Raw genomic sequence first — 25,414 nt, forward strand, 5'->3', positions numbered from 1 at the left:
TTTATTTGGAAACCAAAGTTCCTCGCTACAAGTTCCTCCACTCCTAGAGAAAATATTGTTCTGCAGCTTCTGAACTTCTGTAATGGAACTGACGTGTCTACTTGGATAAAGATGATTTTTTTAATGTGAGTGGAATGACATTGTGTCTCAAAGCCCAGGGACAAGAGAGCACTTTTGACCCAGTGAACCCAGTGGGGTTCACTTCAGTCTAGAGAGCAGAGCTCCAAGCTGTGATAGCTACAGAGTTCTCAGTATCTACAGATTTCTGCAGTTCACTATAGTCTGTTATTGGACAAAAAGTGCTACCTTATCATGTTAAAAAACCTTTATAAAAACCTGCTGAAACCACCACCAAAATCTTAAAAATTATGAGCTGCTTAGCACTTTCCCCATGTTTCTTTTTTTCTTCTTTGTATTTATTGCTAATATTACCTGTCCATTGGAACCAATGGGTTTTTTTCTGTATCTCAGTAAATTTCAACATAGCTGTGTTTTCATTAAATCTGTACCACAAGTCAAATCAGTTTAGTGCTGCTCTCAACAACGGATGGACGCACAATCTACCTTGTGAGGCAGTTTAAAGCTGTCCTTCCAAGCAGGCCCACTGTTGGCTTTTGAGTACATATTTAGAGATGGCAAAAGCCCCCCCCTTCCCCTCCACTGGCCACATGGGCATATGAAGCATGCTGAGAGGCATAATGGGCAAAGCAAGCTGTCTCTGCACCTGCCCACAAAACAGCTGTTCGACTGGGAGAGGAATTGCTAGACCATAGCCTGTTTTCAGTAGCTTTTGTGGTCCTCTCTCATACACTGTGTTGGCACAGACATTGCCACAAAGAAAAGGAACATAAGGACCATACAGAGATTTCAGGATTATTTTTATTTTCCAAAACCATTTTTATTAAAGCATCATTTCATGTTTGCAGTCTTCCCATGTGGATGCATTTTCTCAGTCTCAGCTGACTGTTCAAGAGAGAGATCATCTGGGATCAAACAGAGTCTTCCATCAGGTATGTGACTCTTCAGCTGACTTCAAAAGTATCTGAAGGCTTGTTTTCTAGGGGACCCCTATAATAAATGAATCTGAGCAGAGGTAAATCCTTTATTCCCTGGTCTCTTCCTTTTCCCCTGTAGCTGGATGACTTCCTATCCCTAATGCCTGTGAGTATTTTGGTTTTGCTAGCTGTTCAGTGGCATTTGAGACATTTCTTATGTCTAGTCACTTCTGTTTCTTGAAGCTTCCATAAAAAGTCCACTGGACTAAGTTCTAAGGTTTTTAAGACTTTTCCATAGTATTGGGAAATAAAATTTATTCACTGAAGTTGGTTGGATTGAGAGCTTTGTTTCTTTGCTTTTTGATGAGATATCAAACCTCTTCCTTGTTGTCAAAAGCTTGACAAATATGTTTCTATCCTTCCCTGATGACGAAGATGTTACAGATTTGTATGTGTTGTAGCCTTAACTCTCTAGTCCTTGTTCTGCCCTTGATGATGCATGGTTGATCAGTTTCAGATCTATTTCAACTTTTTTTTTTAATATTTTAGAAAGAAATAGTCTACCACAAAAATTTTCTCTGCTGCTGAGAGTGTGATTTCTCTCACTTAGATATCCAAGATTATTAGAGGTTCTAACATTCATAAGACCACATCCTTAACTGACTTTAAAGAACGAACGAAAAGAATTTAAAGACGGAAGAAATGTTTTGCAAATAACAAATAGGAGGAGTCTAAAGGAAGGACTAAAAATCCTGGAGTTTTCAAATTAGTATAAGCCTTTATTTTTCAGTAAATTTTGCACAGATCTTGCCTTTCGCTTACCAACAAGCAGTACAACAAAGGGGCCTAGTCAAAGCAAACTCCATGGGAAATGAGGGGGAAGGAAATACTGAGAAACCAGTGCAAGGAAGACCTTCTCCCACTGTCCCCACTCCTGATGTTTGGCAGCAGCCCAGTCCCAGTTTCTTTTCTGCCATTGGGAATAGCTAATGACATTGCCATGCCATTTACAACTCATTCCTGTTTATTACCCGCCATATGCTTTATTTTCCCCACTCAAAGGAGTTCTGCTGGAACAGCTCTTTAGTTTCCAAGACCAACTGCCTTTTCCAGCTGAAGCAGTCCGTGCTTTGATGCTGAATGGAGGTGTCCTTGTGGGGAAATTTTCATGTCCTAAAATGTGCCAGGCTGCCTGGTTCCCTGGACAAACTTCTGACCATTAGTACAGTGGAGCTGCAGGAGAGTCCATGCTCTTTTCCCCTTTGCCATTAGGTGTCAGAAGTGAATCATACATATTTTCCAAGGATTTAAGTCCCTCTGCATTACAAAGAATTGCTTTTTAGATTGCTGTGTAATATTTACTTATGCTTTCTATTTAGAAAGTCAGTCGTGGTGTTTTTTCCCTCCCACATCTGGAAGGTCAAGCAAAACATGGTTTGGTTGCAGACACTGCAAACCCTCTCCCCCTTGAAAACAGCCTGCCTCAGATAACAAATAAGAGCTTGCAGAATGTCCTCTCCTCTATTCAGGTGAGTTGTAAAGCTTTTAGAAATCTTGTGTTTGCCTGGTAAATCAGCTTCTCTCTAAGTACAGCTAAGAGAGTGTCACAAGCATGTGTGTGGGTGGGAAGAGAGAGATAATGTAGTGTCAGCATTTGCATCAGTTTCTGTTTCCAGCCTTAAAGAGAAAACAAAAGAAAAAACTGTAAACAATCAGATGGATTACTTACTAGCACTGCTGTATATACCTCCAGATATTTCCGACTGGTTAGCCCATATCACATCGCCTGGATTCTTCTTGTCTTGGCAACCATGTGCTGGTTATTTGACTACGGCTTTTGTACCCTCCTGACACTGGGACTGATCTTTTTTGTCTCCATCCTGCCCCAGTCGTGTGAGTCATGAGGCCTTTCTCAAAGGATGAGAAATTATAAATAAATTAAGGAAGCATTTAGGTTGGAAGGGTCACCTGGAAGACATCTAAGCCCAGACTCCCACTATAAGAAGAGCAAACTTGGAGCAGGCTGCTCAGGGCCTGGTTCTGAGTATTTCAAAGGTTGAAGAGTCTACGGTTTCTCAGGGCAACCTGTTGCAAGAGTGAGCTACTTTAATGGTAAAAAAACATTTCTCCTAATATCTAATCAGCATTTCCTGTGTTGTAACTTGTGTCTATTAGACACATACCCATCTTGTCCTAGAACCGTGCACCTCTGGGAAGAATCTGGCTTTGCTTTCCCTATACCATCCTGTCAAGTGGCTGGACAGTAACGTCACTCCTGAAGCTTCCTCTTCAGCAGGCTGAACAAACATATTTCCTGCAGCCCTTTCTTGAACATCATATGCTCCAGGCTCCTGACCAGTGTGACCTCTCCCCGGAATTCGCTCCAGTTGGTTAATGTCTTTCTTGTGCTGGGAAACCCCAAACTAGACGCAGTACTCCCAGCGTGGTCTCACAAATGCTAAACAGAGGGAGAGATCTCTGGCTATCCTCTTGCTAACAGGAGCCAGGATGTGTTTGGCCTCCTTTGCTACAAGGGCATGCTGGTACCTCACATTCAGGCTGTTGTCAGACCCACGTTCCTGCAAAGCTGCATCCTTTCTGTTGTCCCTCAACCTGACTTGCTCTGTGAGTATATTCTGTTCCAGACTTAGAATTTGTCTTTGTTCAGTTTTAGAAGATACATGTAGCCCTGCTGACATCCCTTTGGACAGCAGCCCTGCTATGGTCTGCAGACTTGGACTGAACTCAATCTATTGTCCAGGCCATTAATAAAGACACTAAAATGTTCTGGTGTTAGTATTGATCCCTGAGGGATGTCACTTGTAACCAATTGCCACTAACCAGTCCTTGGAACCTGACCAGCCAATTTTCCACTCAGTTATTCAGTTCATATCTCACTGTTTGGGCTTCAAGCATACAGTGGGAGGCAGTGTCACAGGCCCTCCTCTGGACTTGCTTCCACAGTTCCATGTCCTCCTTTTGTTGAGGACACCAGAACTGCACACAGTGCTTCAAGTGGGATGTCGCAAGGGCAAAGTAGAGGGACAGGATCACCTCCTTCAACCTGCTGGTCATGCTTCTTTTGATGCAGTCCAGGATACGGTTGGTTTCTGGGCTGCGAGGCACACTGAAGCTGGCTCATGTTCAGTTTCTCATAGACCAATAGAATGGACTATGCTTATGCTTTTAGGAAATTGATTTTGAAGAGCAATGAGCTCTCCTGATTTCCTTTGCCCTCCAAGGCAGTCTTCCATGGGTTTATGATGAGAAGGCCCTGAACAAGCCAAAAGGTGCTTTCCTGGAGAAAAGGGCTTGTAATTCCACTTGTCGCTTTTCTCTGAGGATTTTAAACCCCACATTCACATGGTCACTGCCTCCAAATCTGCCTTTTCCTTGATTTTCACATCCTCAACCAGTTATTGCTTATGTTTGCATAACAGGTCTAGCGGTGCATCTCAAATCACCTGCATTGAGAACAGTCCAGAAATCTCCCCAAATGCTTTTGCCACTTCAGTGAATACTGGGGTGACTGAACTACCCCATCAGTATCAAGGCCTTTAAGTTATGATGACTCTTCCCTGCTGTACCTAATTCAAACCTGTCTCTTTGCAGACAATCTTGCCGTACTTCATCAAATAGATCCTGCTGCTCCTCAGCAGTTCTTGTTCCTCATCTTAGGTTCATAGAAGCCATAGCCCTCTCTGTAGCTTCTGCCAGATCCACTGGATGCAACATCTCTGGCTGAGTCTTTTCCCCTCAATGAAGGGAACTGAGGAGCACATGGCCTGGGATACCAAACTTTACATCATTATCCTAGATAATATCCTAGTACAGTTTCCTGTCTCCTTATCTGGTGCTCTTTTGTCTCCACCCCTTCATCATCTCTTCGTGGCTTGATTCTGCAGTCCGTGCTTTGTTTTCCCATTCTGGAAACCCTGAGAATCTTCATGTGCTGTGATCCTGATCATCTGCTGGTATAGGTGACGTGTATATCCCTTCTTTTGCAATGTCTTCCTTCTTGTGCTTCTGAACCCACACGTTCATACCAGTCTTGGTGTTTCTGTTATACATGTGTATGTGTGCAGACCCAAGCTGGTGTTCCTGCAGTTCATAGAATCATTGAATGGTTAAGGTTAGAATGGACCTTAAGATCATCTAGTTCCACCCCCCTGCCATGGGCAGGGTGGATTCAGTCCTGTGAGTTGAACAAGCAATCTCAAGGATTCTAGCACAACTCTCCAGCAGATGTGCCCACATAGAAATCCGAGGTGGATAATGTCTATTATACTCTCTTTCCTGCTCTCTGTACTGGCATGTGGGTTACTGCATCAAACCATAGCAATTTGTAAAACTTGCCCATGTATTAAGTTAATGAGAGCCCATGTATTAAATGAACCTGGAAGATGAACTTCCTTCTCTTATTTAGAGATTTCTCTTTATGTGGTCCAATAACTTCTAGTGCTATTGGCAGAATTAGCTCTCTGGATAAGTAAGGTGTTCTAGTCCCCAAGCGTGCTTGTTCTGTCTCAGCACAAAATTGACATAAAGATCACTGAACAAACACAAAATAGATACCTTGCAGCTTTGTCTTTGGGAATGTCGAATTTTTAAATCTGGTTTTGTATATATTTCTATAATTACAGATCAAACAAAATTTACCTTTTTGTTTGTTTGTTTGTTTTCGCTTGGCAGGAAAATGGAACTCCAGGAAATTTTTCCAAATTTAACCTTCCAGACAGTCTTCCTGAAAGTGATACCAGAGCCCAGCCAAAGCCATCAGAACCAGAAAGCACCAGCATCACTGTCAAACTGCCTATGACAGCTTCAGGTAGAATATAAAAGAACTGAGGTGACAGGCTGCCTGCATTGATAAAGAGTGTATGTAGTCAGGACACTCAGTGATCAAAGGCCCCATGCTAAATGGTCAACAAACAATTTGGAGGACAGGGATTTCCAAAAATCCTACTTGGGGATGCACACAATAGGAGAATGAGACTAACACAAATATATAAATGAGAGAAGTATGCATTATACAAAATAATGTAGATTTGTCTAAGATTTACGACAGAACATGTAGGTGACAGCACTATTTTTTTACAATGATAAAATACTTTTCCCACTTGCTTGTAGCTGTGACACATTTTATCTCTGTGGGCTAAATTGCATTTTGAGAGTTCTTAGATCTAGAAAGTTCTGACAGAGTTTATCTGCTTTTAGAAGGAGTCTAGGAATAATAATAAAAAATGTAGTGGCCTTTTACTTCGAAATGATTTAGCATCACTGTGTTAGTGGATTAAGATCTGCCAGTGTTTAACAAAACACCCACATGCATGCCTAGAGGACGTGTTTTGTAATGCTACATTCTGATTATTTATCTAGACTTAAATGATGTAAGTGGAGGTGTGAGGGTAGCTCAAATGTTTCTAGGCAGAAAGAATCAAAACTAGGGCAACAGCAGATTTGGGCCTCATCTGATTCCAGATCTGATGCATCTGATCTTACTTGACGTCTTCTATCACAAAAAACCCTTTGGTTAACTAAAGCTTACTGCTATTTTTTAAATGTGATGATCAAACCAATAAAACCGTCATTTTTTTTCAATGCATGCTATGAAGCTTGCTGAAGCAGATAGGCAACATATGGGATTTTCAAAAATACCTAGGTAGATAACTTTGATCAGAATCAAATAATTTTTACCTAAGCTCTCTTAAAAGTCTTGCTGACAGATGATGAATGCTTTGTTGCTTTGACTGCTTTGGACATAATACTGTAAGTCAGATAAATAAAAAAGAAACATAAATTTATGCAAAATGTCAACATTGTAGAATCATAGAAATGTTCGGAAGGGACCTCTAACAATCACCTACTCAGCCTTCTGCTCAGTGGCGTGCTGTACTGTAAAATATTCCATGGTGAAAGCAATCTGCCATCAGGTTTCCGACATTTTATTGATTGTTGGTTTTACATTCTTGTTTTCTGATTTAGAAGCCTTGAAATATTTTAGAAACCATTTAACAGTCTATGAGCAAAAGGAAATTCTCAATTACACGGAGCTATGGTTTCTTGGGCTGGAAGCTAAAAAGATTGAAGGTTTGCCAGAAACCCAGAATAATAATTGTTATGATGATGAGCATGGTTCCTACTTAAAGGTAAGTGGAAAAAGTATGGTATTCATTTTCATCTGGATAAGTTTGTAGTGACTGTATGCCAACTCTTAAGTGATATATGTGAGATAAATGTTGCTTCTAGAAGAGAAATATTCACATAGTGAAAACATCAGTACCAATCACTTTAAAGCCTAGAAGAGAATCCTAAAGAGAGGCCCACTTTGCATCTAACTTGGGATTGATACAAGGTAGGTGGATTAATAAAGCATGCACTTGGTATTTTCTCTGTTACTCTTGTTTAACATAGACTTAACATGAACTACTTTAAGCCTGATCTTTGTCATAATATTTGAATCTGAACTGTTTGTTTTCTTTTGAAGGTTTTACATGACCATATTGCATATCGATATGAAGTGTTGGAGGTCATTGGGAAAGGGTCATTTGGGCAGGTGGCTAAATGCTTGGATCATAAAACCAATGAATTAGTGGCACTGAAGATAATACGGAATAAGAAAAGGTGAGACATCTGTTGACTTTAAACCAGTGTATTCAGCTCTTTGTTATATTGGCAGTGACAATCTGGGATAATATGAGCAAGGCAAAATCAAACCCCCTCTACATCAGACCAGCCCTGCATGGCTGAGTGCTGAGAGCCTGCGTTTCCCCCCAAGACTCAAAACCCACAGGAATATGCTGGGATGCTCATTTTAACATGAAACATTCTACACTATCGTCCTGAGCAACCTCTTCTTATTATGTGATTGGTTACAAATTTTCAGTTGAGTCCAGCTTGAACCAGAGTCAATGAAGCAGATGGGAACGATGCTGTTGACCAGCATCAGAGTTTTAGCTGTTCAGTTTTCACTATCAGTGAACACTAAATGTAAAGGTGCTCTTCAAAACTATCTTACTGTGATAAGTGTGAAATACAGCCTTGTTCAAGTAAACGGAAGCATTCCTATGGACTTTGAAAGCACTAGGATTTTACTCTGGATGCTAATTTGAAACTTCTTCATTAGAACATTTTTTCAGACAAGTCAAAAATAACTACTCTTAAGTGTTATGTAAGGCCAGTATATTTAGACAAGGAAGCAAGCATAATGAATCAGTTACAGCAGTTAACGGGTGAATGGTAAATTTTTAATCCTTGTCTGACATGTTGAGTTTACAGAAAGATTATAGTGTTCATAGCATTTGTATTTCTACAAATGCTAGACTAAGTTAATGTTATCATTCCTATGTCATGTGATATTTCAGATTTCACAGCCAGGCTTTGGTAGAAGTGAAGATCCTTGATGCTCTCCTGAAGAAGGACAAAGATGACACTCACAATATCATCCACATGAAGGAATACTTCTACTTTCGTAATCACTTCTGTATTTCCTTTGAACTGCTGGGGTAAAGTATATTTTCCATTACACAAATCTTAGGGAGCATTGTAGATCTTCTGCCTTACAAGCATTAATTTTTATGCCTTCTTCAGAAGAATTTGCAGCTGTTAATGTTACAAGAAAGGAATACTGTCTACATACAGACTGCATAACTGAGCCTTTGTTCACCAAAGGTGAACAAGAAAAAGCTCCATTCACAGGCTTCACACAGATAATGACATGATCTATTCCTTATTTTTTCGTGCTGTATAGTGAAGTCTTCTTCCCTGAAAGACCTATGGGGAAAAGAGTAAATGAATACAGGACTGTTAAACCTCAGGGTATATAAATACATATAGTATTAAATAATTTTAAAATATAGCTTTTTCCTGCTTTCTATGAACCTGTGCTGCAGGACACATCTTAGGAGAAATTTTGGAGAAATTTTAGAGAAGTAAGATCATTTTATTCACCAGCACCCTTATAATTAGGGCATCAGTTTGGAATCATGGAGGTTACCCACAGTTCCCCATCCCTTAAACTGAAGCCCCCATTGCTGCACGTTACAGTCCTTGCTGAATATTCATTATCGTATGGAAGACTTAATCTCAAAGAGACATAAATTCACTGTGTTGCTGCATGTCAGTCTGTCACTCACAGACACACAGACACAAGAGTTGACTCTTTCCCTCCACAGAAGGCACAGACCACTCTTTTCAGAAAGCTGCTATGGAAACTCATAGCGAAATGTTCATGGGGTAGCCCTGCTGTGGTGTCACTGGAGGAGGGGCTGACATGGGGTCCTGGGCTGTAAGCAGGTGGGTGTAACCCCAGGCTACTAGGGAGAGTCATCAGGGCTGGTGGTGCCCCAAGTGCCTGGGTAGCATTCCCATGTTGCAACATCATTTAATGACCTGCTGGAAGGAGCTAAGACACAATGGTCACAGGAGAGATACAAAAACCTAACAAGACATGACTTCACAGGGGTATTTTTCTAGAAGAATTTACTGCTGATTAAAGACTCTTTAGGTGAAAAGGATTTATACAAGCTGCCAAAGCAAAGACAAATGAGAGCAAAAGGAGACTGAAGAAAATTGATTTCTCTCAGTTCCTGAATGATAGTTGTTCTTAGCAAAAATCAGCACAGCTGCATAACATAGCACTGAGTTTAGCAAGCAAGCAAGCCACTGACATTGTCTTTAGATCTGGAGGATCTGGGAGACATTTGGGCATATTACATGCGGAACAACATTCTCAAGGAGGAAAAGAGCTAAGTTAGTTTCTTCTGCATGAGTCCTTCCTCATGTAGGAAGAGAGGCTAAATACTCTCTTGATGCACTGTAAGCAATCATGCCTTTAAAAATAAGTTCCCTAATCTCTTTTCTGCTTTCTGTCTTCTTCCACCCCCACAACCCCCGCAGAATAAATTTGTATGAGTTGATCAAAAAGAACAATTTCCAAGGTTTCAGTTTGTCTTTAATTCGACACTTCACTCAGTGCGTGCTGAGATGTTTACAAGTGCTCTACCAGGAAAGAATCATTCACTGTGATCTGAAGCCTGTAAGTACAGTTATTTCATAAGCTGTTATTCTACACAGAATACATTAGCTTCAATTTATTTTTTATTGATTGGGAGGGAACTCTCAGAAGAATCTTTAAACCCAATAGGCTATTTGTACTGAAGCTACACTTTATTCCAGACTGTGTTAGTACTAGACTCAAGTAATTTTTTCCATTGATTCAGTTCATTCACTGAAATTATTATACGAGTTCAGGTGGTTGCCAAAATGCGTGAAGATATGAATCAAATTCAGGTAACAACATTTTGCTTAGAGAAATTAAAAAAGTACTTGGGGAATTAAGTATTTCAGTATAAGGGACATCATAATTCAAGGAGATATTGAGATATTCACCAGGCATCTATTTCAGGTTCTCCTGTTAAGTCTATTTAATTTTATATACATAACTGTAAATTAAGCAGCCTAGTAGATGGCAAAGGAATTCTACAGTACAGAGTTTAGGGTACTCACCTATTTCTGGAGGAACATCTGTGATCCAAGTCCTGCTGCTCTATCTGCTAAGCATTCATGCTAAGGGAAACATTTTCATTCTCCTTAATCCCCAGTCTTAGATTTTTCCAATTTTCTGTGATTTTCTGAGTATTTTAATTCTATTTTAATTTCACATGACTGTTTCTCTTGATTTATTTACAAAACTGCAAATGAACCAGTAAATCAAAAAATTAATCAGCTCTCAAGTAAAAATGCGAAGGATGAAATTCTGCTCTCACTTTGCTTAATGTATCTTGACTCAGAATTCTGAAGAGTCACATATGGTCTGTACTCATTGTCTTGCCAACATCTTTGCCAGACCAATTTGCAGTGAAAAATGAGACTTGCAAATAGCTAAAATATCTTAATCAGAAATAATTAGCCCAACGGGAAATCTGTTTTCAGGAAGCCACTGACAAGGAATGAGGTTGGCAAGATCAATGAGTGTATTTAAATAGAGTAATATATTAGTGAACATCTAATGAGTTTACTAAAAGAGAATTTTGTTCTCATTCTACAATTGTACAGTTTTGTGAATTTATGTGTTTGGAACTCACATCTGTTACTCCATCTGCCTCCTGTGATATTTCTCAATGTAATGTAGAGTATGAAGTTTCTCTGGACTTAATGCTAGGTAATCACTGCCCCAGAACCTGGTCTTGCAGTTAATCAGCTCCCTTGCATTGTGAGAGATTTAGTATTAGAGGCAGAGTTCTACCATGAGCGTGAAGGGCAGAGGAAGGATGCTTCTTTCCGTAACAGGACCAAGAGCACTTTGGTAATGGAAGTCAGTCTTTGTCTTGACTTACATAGTAGCAGCTTCTCCCTCTTGTCACATGAAGTATTTCCTAATGAGCCTACTAATTAGCCAGAAAACTACTTTCTCATTATTTGGCATCAACCTGGGAACTGCTCAGTGCTTCAAAGCTTTGACATATAATAACTTTAAAACTGGTTGATAAAGGTAGCCATCTCTCCACTGAGAAGTGGAAAAGACTTCATGACCTGAAAGAAGTCAAAGACCCTTGATTTAGGTAGATTTTTAATGAGGATAAAAGTCAACTATTCAGAAGAGAGCTAACAGGCTATGTTTACTCATTAGTGCAAATATCCCTGAGTTAGCTGCTTAAGAATCACTTTTCAAGCTGGAATTGTAGGGAATTACAGGCACACAGTGCTGTACCCATCTGCACCCAGCTAATAATCCATAAGACCCTACCGTTTCCATCCATCACTTCCTGGGGATCCCAGAGAGCCTTTCTCAGTGGGATCACACCGTTGTGAGATGGGGAGTGATATGCTTAAAGACAGTCTGGAGAAAATTGAAAGCGGTAGATGGAAAAAATGTGAAGCACATTTCATGAGACAGGGGCTTTCTGCAGTTACAAAAGGATGGTTCTGGTTAATACAGCACAGCATACAACCAGATGCAGTTCGCCTTTTACTAGTTTAACAAATAATGAGGTTTGTGGAGCTCACTCTACTCACACAGCAAGCATTCTTGCCAGCTGGTACCTTGATAATACCACACACTGCACAGTGCAGTGGCTTGGATTGTATGATATGGACTAGAGTCCCTGTCTAGCTAACCTTCAAGCTGGATAACTCCACAAATCTCGCCTCTTTGGTTAATTGCCCATTATTGGATGCTTACTCATGTTACCAAATACATTCCCAAGGAAGTTCTAGTTTGAAGCTTTCATGATGCAGATAAGTGTAAGCCCGATGTGTTATGCATTGATTACTTTCCAAAGTGTTAATTAATCTAATGTGGTGTTAAAACCCTTTTTTGCCTGTGATTTTTTCTTCTCTTTAGGAGAACATACTATTATACCACAAAGGCCAAGGCTCAGTTAAAGTTATTGATTTTGGATCAAGCTGCTATGAACACCAAAGAGGTTTGCAGAAAAGTCAAGTTGATGTAATTTTCTTAATAAGCTTTCTTAATTTTGAATAATGTGAAAACTACTTCTTTGATTGAGCTGATATAGTGACCTATGTCCTTAGTTAGAATCTGATGAACTATTCAGCTACTGCTGGTAGAACAAATACTAGTTGGAGACATGCTTTTTCTTCATCCCAAGCCTGATGACTTGGAATCCTCTACTCCTGTTGAAATCAGAATTTCATTTTGCAAGAGTGACTAGCTCTTGCTAATAGGCATACGAGTGTAATCTCAATACTTCACTTAGCAAGGAATTTATCAGGTGCAGAGAGCCTTTCTCAGTGGGATGGTTATGTTATAATTGGTACTTTTTGGATTAATGTAATGGGGGGGAATGGAAACTATGGTTTTAGTCTAGAAAATCTAAATTTGGTTTGGTTTTGGTTTGTTTTTTCTTTTTTTATCGAAGATTTAAATAGACTGTGCAGGAGGTAACAAAAAACAAATTAGTAGAAGAGAAATGAATGCATAAAAATTCACCTAATAATAAATCTTAATATTAGTAGACATATTGTAAAGCAAGAATGATATCATCATCAGGAATGTAAATATTATCTGGTAAAAAAACCAATAAACACAACAATGAAACCCAAAACCCAAGAAAGAAATCTGCACTGCATTTCATTAACTTAGAAAAACAAAACTAGTCTTGAATGGCTCATATTTTTCCTATGAATGATAGACATTTAAGCTGAGCCAAACTTTTTCACCTATATTTTGGGATTCAGACCATTAGATTCAGACCACTTGCATCCCAGTTTTGTAGGAGTGTGTCATCATTTTAAGTTTGCCTATATTTGAGTAGAAGGTAATCTGAGGTGCAGCCTGAAATATTTGGGAAGACTAACAAATTGAAATGCAGAACAAGTGAAAAGAAAGATGGAGCATGACTGAGGAGACTGTTAGCTGAAAAGAGAATTGGTACAACCCTCGAAGTGGTATAGGCTTAGAGAGTGGAGAGCAAAAAGTCAGCTATTTCTTTGTGACAAGAATGACAAAAATCAGACAACAGTTGTGCAGTTGGTCAGATGCACAAGGGTGGATTGCCGCCATGAAACTCTCTAACTGTACAGATTTGGGGGAATCACATATCATGCAGCCCTTACTTTTCAGGGTGCTTTCCTTCCAGAAGGATGGAATGTGGGATGCAAAGAAGTGCATAAATACAAAGTGATGATCAGAGAGGTAGGAATAAGAAAATAACAGAAAATAACACAGTGTTTAGTTGTCTGAATGACAAGAGATAAAAGAATTAGACCTCTCACTATGATGAGTCCTAATTTTGGAATGAGATCTTTTGACATCTGCTCTGGAACGGTAATGCATTAATAAGGAAATCAGAAGGCACTAGGAGGTGTTCCTTAGGTGTCAGTGAAACCAGTATTTCCTACAGTGCAGGCCTGTAATAATGAAGAACTGTTGGCTGATGGAAGGCGAAGACCTCCAGACAGGAAAATTAACATGGAGTAAGCTGAATCAGCACTAGTAGAATAATTTCCTTCAGTGAAATTTGTTGAAGAACAATTTCCAAAGAGAATAGTGGAAAGTATATTAGCCATTGATTTTAGGATGGGATTAGAAAAGGTTTTTAGAGCCTGTGTGAGCAATCCCTTAATGTTATCTAATGGGTAGAGGAGATTTATGATGCCTGAGCATGTATTTCACTTTTCTGTGAAGTCTGGAATTTACATTTCTGTCCCAATTATGATATTTTGCTTCTTGTCTAATTTTCTGTTTTGATATAGTGTACACCTATGTTCAGAGCCGCTTTTATCGCTCACCTGAAGTGATTCTTGGTCATCCTTATGCTATGGCTGTTGATATGTGGAGTTTAGGCTGTATTATAGCTGAGCTTTACACAGGCTATCCACTGTTTCCAGGGGAAAATGAAGTTGATCAACTTGCCTGCATCATGGAGGTAACTTTTGGGATTATCTTTTGAATTGTATATTCCCCTGATAAACTACATTGCCAGAAACAAAGAAATCTCAAGAGATAATGAAATATAATTGGCTATGGGCTGGCCATTTAGAGGGAGTTTTATTACAGAGCCAAAGACCTCTTTGAGATGATGGGTTTTAAGGCAAAACTATTATTTCCATTTCATGTGCCAAACACCACTTTTTACACTCACTGTTTTGCTTTTGAAGGAAACGTATTTTAATTTGGTCAGAATTTGTATGGAGAAGTTAGAACAGAAGAAGTGTATCTAAGGGAAAGAAAAAGCAATCAAAATGATAACAGGCTCCTCCTCTCTTAGAAATCTAGTATGTGTCAACTGAATCAGATCTCTCTAGTCCAGACTCCATCTAAGAAAGAGATTTTTGCTAACATTTGAGTAGTCAGCTGTAGCTTTGTCTAGAAATCTTGAAAACCTCAAAGTCTTGAGCAGAAACCCACTGGGTGGCCTGCTCAAGTGCTGCTCTATTCTCATGGTGAAAAAGTTTTTCCTAATAGTCACCTTGCACTTCTCAAGCCACAGTTTGTGGATGTTGCCCCTTCTTATACAGTCTGTACATACCAAGGGGTTTGGCACTATCATCTTCGTGTTTTTCGAAGAGTTTTAGGAATGTGCTGCGACATCTCCAACCTCAGATCACCTACCCAGTGAAAATCTTAGAATAGGTGCAAAACTGAAAGCAAATTACTTAGTTACTCCATACCAATCACTAAACTGCAACCTGATACTGAACTCAGCCCCGAGTTCTGATCCTTGCCGTGTTAATTTGTGCAAGACTTTTAAAAGACAGCATCTCTCCATGTGACCTGTCATTAACAGATATGTGGTAGTGAAGATCCGAGTATTACCCTTTATAAGATCACATTTTCTGTGTGCAGACAGCTTTAGGGAATCCCTTAACTCCTTCCACAGTAAATGGCACAAGAGGAAATGGTTTGCAGACATTTCACAATAAATTGTGGCATTCAACTTCTTTTCAAATGGAGAGTGAAATACCACCTCTCTCCTGATGCTTAGTATGCTTAACATACTTGTTAGGTATGTTAATGACATGAGGAGTAATTTCATGAATTCATTTTCTATGTTGAAGGTATTGGGTCTTCCACCAGCTGATTTTATCCAGGCTGCATCAAGGAAGCGAACATTCTTTGGTAACTGCTTCTGATTGTCCTTGCTGGATTCCTTCCTGCTAGTTAATCACTAGTTAGTAGCACTGGTAAAGAGCAGGGCCAGATAACCTTAGCTGCTTCTTAGCTAACAAAACTTTTTTAGGGAGAGGTACTGGGGAGAAGCAAAAGGGTAACGTGAAGCTTACAAGTGAACCTATCACTTTCCTCTTCATGTCTTACTGGCCTTTCATAGCCAAGGTGATAGGGAAGGAGTAGAGAAATCCATTCCACTGTTACTCCTTAAAAATACTGCTCAAAGGAACACAGTGAGCTTTGGGAACTGACACACGTTGAGTTCATTCCTTTATGTATAATTTGGGTTTGGAAATTACACAAAACCAAAAAACCACCGCATAGGATGCAGTCTGTAGGATGTATACAATATTGTTTGCCAGAGTGCTAGCAGACTATCAGTCCAGCAGGGCAAAACCGGAGTTAGTGGGATGGATATGGGCACTGTTTTTGCAACTCTTAAATATTTGGTGAGGATGTATAGTTTTTTTTTTTTTGAGCTTTTTTTTTTTTTTTTTTTTTTAAGATTCGAAAGGTTTTCCTAAATCCATAACTAACAGCAAGGGGAAGAAAAGATGCCCAGACTCCAAGGATCTAAGCACAGTACTGAAAACCAATGATGCTGGTTTCTTGGACTTTCTGCAAGGATGTCTGAGGTGAGTTCATAGTTTTGACTTATATGCAGCGGGCTAGTTCTGAATTTGCTTTCATTCCATTGTGCATTTAAAAGCTTTGAAACTGTTGGGTTTTTTTTTTTGGTGGAGTGTTTTGGGTGTTTTGATTTGGTTTGGTTGCTTTGGTTTTGTTTTCCATGGTAGCATTTGCATAACTAATATTATTCATAGATTATTCCAGAGAGAAATCATTGCACAGAAAGCCTATATGGGATTGGTCTAAGGTACAGAAGAAAGCTGACATCATCCCGTCTAAAAGCAGATCTTCTGATGCTGAACACTAAACTCTAAAAGCAATGTTTTTTACTCATTGAGAACTTTTATAGTTAAACCTTTCTGTTTTATCAGAAAAGGTTCATTCAGATAACATAGATAATGGTAATGCACTGTCCCAAGGCAGTGTGCATATGGAGATCAAGGTTTGGTTTTGTACTTAAATCTAACTCCTGCTCCTGTGAGAAAAAGTCTTCCTGTTTCCTCCAGCAGAAGTTATACTTGGAGCTGACTTAGGTGGCTTGAATGCCTTTACAGAATTTTCTGTGCTAGGGCTTGGAAATGGCAATCAGGTGTTACACTGTAGTATATGAATGAAAACAGTTCTGCTTCTTTGAATATGTGCTTACAAAGACCTTGCTCTTCATGTGCATTCTCTGAGATGAGGTTAGCCTCTTTTTAGTTCTAGTACACCATATGCCTCACCCTTAGCAGAGGATAAAAAGGCATTCAGCCATGTCTCCAACCCAGAATCAATGGTATTGGTTGCTTCCTCTTGATTATGGTAGTTAGTGTGGAGAATTACTTAGCACAGTTAGCACGGTGTTACCTTGTAGTTTGTATGCTATTTAAGACCTTTTTCTTCTTCTCATAGTTATAGTTATTTTCATTGATAGCAGTGGCATTTCACATTTCAAGAATTAGTTGATAAACTGTATTTTTCTATTCTCTTGTTTGGAATAGATTTTTATAAGTCACTGGAGCTCAGAGTGTGAAAAGAGTCTAGTATGTCTCAGAACCTATCATTTCTAGGATAAACTGTTGACTTTAGTCAAGGATTTTGCTACTGAATACCTAGTCCTGATACAAGTGGTCCACAGCTTTTTTCTTAAAGGAAATTTATGATTTGCACATTTTTGTATGTTGCTAAATGCAAATTGCATGTAACTACAGCCTTCAGACAAGGTAGAAAATCTCTATACAGAAACTTTTTACCTAGTATCACAGAATAATTTAGCTTGGAAGGGACCTCTGGAGACCATATAGCCCAGCCTTCCACTCAAAGAGGAGCAAACTTGGAACAGGTTTCTCAGGACCTTGTCTGTTCAGGTTCTAACTATCTCCAAGGAGGAAGATCCACAGCCTCTTGGGCAACTTGTTCCAAACCTGAACCTCACTCATGGGGAGAGTGTCAGTGGAAAAGTGCCTATGTGTTTGAGTGGGGGAAGAGAGACATGAGTGTCACCAACATGTCATCTGGAATCACAAAATAAATGGGACTTTTCAATAAATGAAGTACTGTGGGAGAAGCTCAAACATGATCATGTTTATTTTCCAAGGTGGTCATGTTACTAAGCATTTTACAGGGTGGGACTCCACAGACCCCTGATATGAGGTGCTGATATACGACTAATAGGTCTTTTTGCTTGGGAGATGGTTACTAATGGGGTTTTACTCATCCATCAAACTAAAAGACTGACCATGCAGGAACAAACTTTTGTCTGGTTGCCTTAAACACTAAACTCTTGCACAGGTGCACTAAGGCTTTCAGGATGAGCTTGGATCCTAATTTGTACTCTGTAATGGCAGCAGAAGCTGGCCTCATACCTTTTCCAGTGTTACCTCTGTCTTACACAAGACTAATATTTTTTGTCATTTTTAGCACTGACTGTAGGTTCCTTTCTAGGAGTTCAGTAGTACTTTCGCAAAGAAATCCATATGGTTACATGATAAAAAGAAAATCAACCCTCTCTGTTGCATGAAGAGATTGCTTTTAATGTTTTCAGTTTGCTAGATTTGAATGAATCATTGATCCATTTTGTTTTGCTGGCTGAATCATAACATTTAGAAAATAGTATCAGTGAATCAGAAAAAAAACAACCTTGTGAAAAAGTATTTCCAGGTCGCACATTAAAAATATTGTGTGTTGGGACTGTTTACATTTTCAAAGAAATGAAGTATGGTTTGAAAAGAAAAATCTTTTGGAGCCAAAAATATTGAACCCTTTTGTCTTTTTTGATTGCAAATCTGTGTCTGTCCAAAGCAGCTTGACACATTTGCCATAACTTCACAGATAGTTTTGTTCAATTTGTATATAACTGTTTTGCAGATGAAAACATCAAGCAAACAAACAAACAAAAAGTCATTCAGCTTTTGTGATGACAAGAATCTGTTTGTTTTCCTACATTATTTCTGTACAGTTTTGGACAGCACTGAGATGAGACAAATCAGAATGTAACAGTCTGCAACTGATACAGAGATTTGTAAAAGAAGTATTAGGACTGATAGTAACACAGTAAGAATGGAAAAGTAAATGTGTTTGAGCACTGGAAAAAACAGCAGAAAAGGGGTTGAAAGAATGGTATGTATTGGTAATGAAGGCCATTGCTCCTGAAGTAAAACTGGGGAGCATGTTGTCTGTCACAGCCAGGAAGCCTGCACTCTGGTGAGACCACAGCACAGTGACAAATGTCAAAGCTCACAGCCATTGCACAGCAACAAGGCTGCAGATTATCACATATGCTGTTCATTTTCATATGCCTGTTAGCCTGAAAGGAAAATAAACATATATTCCAAAAGGAAAAATAGATCATGAGTAGCTACCTTGCCTAACATTTATGGAGACTGAAGTTAGCAAGGCTCTGATCTGAAGGAACATGCCCAATGACTTGTGATGAGGGCTCAGTAGCTGACAGCACTTGTCTTCTGTGTGATGCACAAGTGCCCTTGTCCAAAACACTTGGTACTTGTGAGTATGGGGGGGTGAGAGCTGAGTAAATGAAAACTGTGAAAGCATAAAGTCAATGTAGAGATTTTGCAAAAAAACCCCAAACCAAACAACACCTTTGATTTCCATATTAAGATCTCACGTGAGTTTTGTTACACTAAGTCTCTACAGTAGTTTCAGGTGCAGCTAAACTAGGGAAGACATGTCTTTTAATGAGTTATCCCATGTCTCTTTTATGTTGCCTTTCTTGGAATTTGCATTGACAGAATGTGGAAGCCATGAAACAAATATTCAGCAAGGTCTCTACCCTATTAACACCTTGAACTGTGTATTAAAAATGGTTTCATGCTGCAGAGGGGTTGATCAGCAAAGCACACAGTGCTGGAGAAAATAAAAAGATTTGAAGGATGAAAGAGATCACATAAGATTTTTCTTAATTTTCAGCTAAAAATCTGTTTCAGAAATATCCTCATGACCAGACTTTCAGAAGATAATACCGACTCTTTTGGCTTAAATTAATTTTCTGTCATGAATAGTTCAATAATTATTTGTCTACCATGGATTTAAGGTGGGAACCTGCCCTGCGCATGACTCCCGATGAAGCAATGAAGCATGCATGGATCCAGGAACCAAAAATATACAGAGCAAAACAGAACTCAAGAGTGCTGAGTGATGTCTCTTTCTCTACACTGGAAAAGAAAAAAGAGAATATTCGTAAGCATGTGCTACCTGGAGATCTAAGTGCATCAGTGTTTGGTATTTCTTTAGATCTGAAGTAAGGTGAGGTGATGGAACACAGTGTGCAGATAACGAATGGTCACTGGAATGTGGTGGTTAGAGCCACTTGTTCTCACTTCTGTGGAAATGCATTACTTACATTTCATAGCAGCTGCCAGCAAGGAGACTGGCAGTCCCAAAGATTCACATAGAAAGATCTTCTCCCTGCTGACAGCAAAATAACAATGGTATCTGACACTCCACTATAATGCACTTCACTTTCAGAGGAAAAGATCACATCAGTGCTGGTTGTAAGGTCCAGAGAAAATTTTCAACTGTTTTTCCTTTTGTGAATTTGTGACAGTCATGTTGACCTGCTGCTAAGAGCCTGCAGTCTTATCCTATCATTGTGTTTATTTCTTGTTTCTTTACAGAAAATATCTGGAAAGACATGACTGACAAAGTGGAAACCGAAGTGGAAAGTGAACTGGCTGAAAGACTGACTCCTACTGTGCCCTCTGCAGGCACAACAGAAAATGATTTGCAGAACACAAGGAAACATGTTCTTCCAGAGAACCATTTGGAAACCCAAATGGAAAAGCCTGTAAACAGTAATCAAGTAGAAAACAGTGGTGAAACAGTTCTTCCAAAACATTCTCTTTTTTTCCCACCAATTAAGTAATACACTGCACAAGTGATGATTAGTTCAGTTGCATACCTGTTATATTTTGTAGGTATTATTTGTACTCAGGAATATAAGCTGTATCTGTCTGTACATGGGCTGTGCACATTGTAAGTATATTTAATGTTCATTTTACCCTCAAATAGTCCAGGCAAGTAAAACGGAATTTGTAAACTGTTTCTTTTTCTTATCTATGTCCTTGTGATCAGAGATTCTTCACAACCAGCAGCAATAAAATGGAGACTGTAGAGGTGGAGAGTGGCTTATTCTTGATGTTATAATAGACTTTTGAATTTTAGGTTCCCTGGATCTAAATGAAAGAATGCATTGACTGAACAATCTGAATCCTTTCACGTACTTCAGCATAAATCAGCGGTATTTCATGGATAGGATTACTGGATTTACTTCTATTAAAAAAAAAAGATAAATCAAACACAGCATCTTCACTTTCCTCCTCTATCTCCTTCTTCTTTATAGTGAAGCACTAGATGGAAACTGTTGTCACACCTTCTTAGCAGAAGAAGCATTTAGAAATGCAAATTATGTTCTTTAGCTCTTTAGCAGCAGCAAAGAAGAGTGGTATTCTGGGCTCACTGCTGCAGAGACTTCACTCAGTATTCATAGCAACAAGAAGGATGGATTAAAGCAAGCTGTTTCGATTCAGGAAAATTGTCCTCCATGGGAAATTTAACTTAACTCGGAAAAAAAACCCAGATTTGTATGACTTCTGTGTTTTATATGTTTAATTAGTTTAAACATTTAACTCTTTGGACTGTCTTTTTACTGCATTTGTAAAGCATCCATCTCACTGTGACACATTTTACTGTGGCTTATGGATGGTATCGCAGTTTAAAAAAAATAATGACAAAATTGTCCTATGAAATGCAGCTGTTACTGTAGCAGTAATATTGCAGTAGTCCCAAGAGAAACAAGTGTTTGTAGGTGTTAAGTCACCATAACAGCAAACTCCACAGGCTCTTTGTGCAAAAGGAAAGCCCAAAGGATATGAAAATGGTCCTCCCACAGTTCTAATATAACAGCGAGTAAACAAGCCATCTGACAGGGTACAGAGGTGACAGCACAACAAAAGGCCTATAGCAAGCGTGTTCTCCTACTGAATAGGAAGTTGATGCTAACAGTTGCCTCAGAGAAAATGGGCTGCACAATGCATCACAAGAATTCTCTTGGCTTCAGGCAAATCCTGGGACTCATGAAGAAACACCTGGAAGATGAGTGACCCAAGTAGTGCAGTAGACCATTACTGAGTATAATTGAGCAGTGAATTATAAGGGTATTTTGGCAGACAAATATCGCCCTACTGTGATGCAGACACTACTGACAAGCAGGACAACTTGCAGCACCAGATTTGTCTGTATCTCTGGCTTCAGAGAGACTCCTTTGAAGCTGAGAGACCATAAAATGCTCCCATTCATCACCAGAATGATGTACTGGGAGAACTGAGTTCTCCCTTGTGGTGGCATTTAGGTGATGGAACAGAATACCCAGGGTGAGTGAGCATCTTGTAGAATGTGGGCCAAGCCCTTCTCGTACTTCACAGAGAAGAATTCCCACCCCTCGTCAGAGCTGAATGAAAAAGTCAAACTCATCATCAGTTTTAATGAACATTCAGATAGGTTTTTGCAGATATTTGGAAAATACTTTGGCTGTTTGTTACAAGTCACACAAAAGATAAACAGCAAAGGATTTATGCTGAAGTGCAAGGGTTCAATGTGGTCTAAGAACAGCAAAAATACTTATCCTGATACCACATAATATAAAAAGCCATATTCTTATACCCTTGCAACTATAATTTGTACTGTTTTGATTCAGTTGCTGCTCATTCTTCTCTGTTATGGTACATTCACTTGACTGCTTAGACTGCTCCAAGTTAAAATACCTGTCTTAGAATTAGGCATTTGTGTATTTGTCTGCTTTACTTCAGAGGCAAAGTTTGGGGTCGATTATACCAGGTTGCTATTGATAGTATTGCTTAGTCTTAATGAAGCTCTAAACCTCATTTGGTGTATGAGCTTGTGTGCTGGAGCCACATTTTCTTCACAGTTAATACATTTCAATTGCTTGTTGTAGCAAGCAGCATCATATTACTTCTCATGGCATATGCTGATGGGTTTTTCAAGGCATTCAATGTTGAGGGAAAAGTGACAGAGCCACCTGAGACCGCAGTTCAGTTAGATTATCCTTCTATTCAGAGAAGACAGACAGATGGCATTTCACTGTAGCTGGCTGCCATGTTTTTCCTGTCTTCTCCTCCTTGCTGACCCGCTGGGTTTTTTTTAGGTCCTTCAGCCTCCACAATGATTTCTGTCTTCAAAATCTTTCCTAATAAGGGCTCTTTCAGATAAGTGTTGATTTTTTTTCAGACATGACAGGAATAAATTGAAATTACTTAGCAGAAAGATCTATCCCTCAGATGTCATCACTGTTTTCACATTCCTCTGCAGAAACAAGGAGATCCATCAGATCCAGGTAGCATGTTCATCTATGTGCTGTAGACGACAACTTTCAAGGACGGTTGAGAAGAATCCTTTGACTCCTGCTCTGCTTGAGCCACCTGCAGATCACAGTATCACACAGTATCACAGTATGTTAGAGATTGGAAGGGACCTCAAAAGATCATCTAGTCCAATCCCCCTGCCGGAGCAGGAACACCTAGATAAGGTTACATAGGAATGTATCCAGGCGGGTTTTGAATGTCTCCAGAGGAGACTTCACAACCTCCCTGGGCAGCCTGTTCCAATGTTCTGTCACCCTCACTGAGAAGAAGTTTCTTCTCAAGTTTAAGTGGAACCTCTTGTGTTCCAGTTTATACCCATTACCCCTTGTCTTATCATTGTTTGCCATTGAGAAGAGCCTGGCTCTATCCTCATGACACTCCCCCTGTATATATTTATATACACTAATAAGGTCCCCCCGCAGTCTCCTCTTCTCCAAACTATAGAGACCCAGCTTCCTCAGCCTTTCCTCATAAGGGAGATGCTCCACTCCCTTAATCATCTTAGTTGCCCTGCGCTGGACTCTCTCCAGCAGGTCCCTGTCCTTCTTGAACTGAGGGGCCCAGAACTGGACACAATATTCCAGATGCGGTCTCACCAGGGCAGAGTAGAGGGAAAGGAGGACCTCTCTCGACCTACTGACCACCCCCCTTCTAATACACCCCAGGATGCCATTGGCCTTCTTGGCCACAAGGGCACAGTGTTGGCTTATGGTCATCCTGCCATCCACTAGGACCCCCAGGTCCCTCTCCCCTACACTGCTCTCTAACAGGTCGTTCCCCAACCTATACTGGAACCTGGGGTTGTTCCTGCCCAGATGCAGGACTCTACACTTTCCCTTGTTATATTTCATCAAGTTTCTCCCTGCCCAACTCTCCAGCCTGTCCAGGTCTCGCTGGATGGCAGCACAGCCTTCTGGCGTGTCAGCCACTCCTCCCAGCTTAGTGTCATCAGCAAACTTGCTGACAGTACACTCAATTCCCTCATCTAAATCATTGATGAATATATTAAATAATACTGGTCCCAGTACTGACCCTTGAGGCACTCCACTAGATACAGGCCTCCAACTAGACTCCGCCCCATAGACTACAACTCTCTGGCTTCTCTCCTTCAGCCAGTTTGCAGTCCACCTCACTACCTAATCATCCAGGCCACACTTCCTCAATTTAGCTATGAGGATGCTGTGGGAGACTGTGTCAAATGCTTTGCTGAAGTCAAGGTAGACTACATCCACCGCTCTGCCATCATCCATCCACAATGTTATTTCCTCATAAAAGGCTATGAGGTTGGTCAAGCATGACTTCCCCTTGGTAAAGCCATGTTGACTGCCCCTCATAACCCTCTTATCCTTGACATGCCTTAAGATGGCATCAAGGATAAGGTGTTCCATCACTTTCCCAGGGATGGAGGTGAGGCTGACCGGTCTATAGTTACCCGGGTCCTCCTTCTTGCCCTTTTTGAAGACTGGAGTGACATTTGCTTTCCTCCAGTCCTCAGGCACCTCTCCCGTTTCCCAAGACTTGGTAAAGATGATGGAGAGTGGTCTAGCAATGACTTCTGCCAGTTCCCTCAGCACCCGCGGGTGCATCCCATCTGGACCCATGGATTTATGGATGTCCAGGTTGCTCAACTGGTCCCTAACCCATTCCTCATCAACTAAGGCAAACTGCTCCAGTGACCTGACTTCATCTGAGGTCTCAGGAGTACAGGGTTCTTCAGGACTGCCTCCGGCAGAGTAGACAGAGACAAAGAAGGCATTCAATAACTGCCATCTCTGTATCTTCTGTCACCAGGGCACCCATCCCGTTCACCAGTGGGCCTACCTTGCCTCTGGTGTTAGTTTTATCAGCTATGTATTTGAAAAAGCTCTTTCTGTTGTCCTTGACCCCTCTGGCCAGATTTAATTCTGAGGAGGCCTTAGCCATCCTAGCTGCCTTCCTACATCCTCTAGCAGCAGCCTTATATTCCTCCCGAGTGGCCAGCCCCTCCTTCCATGACCTATAAACTCTGCTCTTCCACTTGAGCATACCCAGCAGTTCCTTATTTAGCCATGCAGGTCTCCTGGCCCTCTTCCTTGACTTCCTACGTGTCGGGATGCTCTGCTCTTGAGCTTGGAATAAGCAATTCTTGAATGTCAACCAACTATCCTGGGCCCCTTTACCTTCAAGCAGCCTTGCCCATGGGATTTCCCCTAGCAATTGCTTGAAAAGGCCAAAATTTGGTAACGGTGTGGACTCATCGAAAAAAGAAGCATGGAGTGATCAATTTACTTAATTCA

At 40.2% G+C, this 25,414-nt stretch overlaps 1 protein-coding gene across 1 annotated transcript in view; it reads left to right on the plus strand.

The window, feature by feature from the left end:
* DYRK4 (dual specificity tyrosine phosphorylation regulated kinase 4) overlaps positions 1 to 20,623 on the plus strand; it is a gene marked incomplete at both ends in the record, with an annotated part of 28,270 nt that extends 7,647 nt beyond the window's left edge. Inside the window, 13 exons of the mRNA XM_080634723.1 lie at positions 927 to 1,010; positions 2,375 to 2,524; positions 5,688 to 5,823; positions 6,981 to 7,144; positions 7,483 to 7,619; positions 8,360 to 8,500; positions 9,894 to 10,032; positions 12,340 to 12,421; positions 14,214 to 14,386; positions 15,519 to 15,579; positions 16,136 to 16,265; positions 19,793 to 19,938; positions 20,376 to 20,623. Coding sequence (XP_080490849.1) covers positions 927 to 1,010; positions 2,375 to 2,524; positions 5,688 to 5,823; positions 6,981 to 7,144; positions 7,483 to 7,619; positions 8,360 to 8,500; positions 9,894 to 10,032; positions 12,340 to 12,421; positions 14,214 to 14,386; positions 15,519 to 15,579; positions 16,136 to 16,265; positions 19,793 to 19,938; positions 20,376 to 20,623 — 1,791 coding nt within the window. The remainder of the gene's footprint in view (positions 1 to 926; positions 1,011 to 2,374; positions 2,525 to 5,687; positions 5,824 to 6,980; positions 7,145 to 7,482; positions 7,620 to 8,359; positions 8,501 to 9,893; positions 10,033 to 12,339; positions 12,422 to 14,213; positions 14,387 to 15,518; positions 15,580 to 16,135; positions 16,266 to 19,792; positions 19,939 to 20,375) is intronic.
* Positions 20,624 to 25,414: the final 4,791 nt, after the last annotated feature.

The sequence above is a fragment of the Psittacula echo genome (genome assembly GCF_963264785.1).
Source record: "Psittacula echo genome assembly, chromosome: 1".
Taxonomy (NCBI): domain Eukaryota; kingdom Metazoa; phylum Chordata; class Aves; order Psittaciformes; family Psittacidae; genus Psittacula; species Psittacula echo.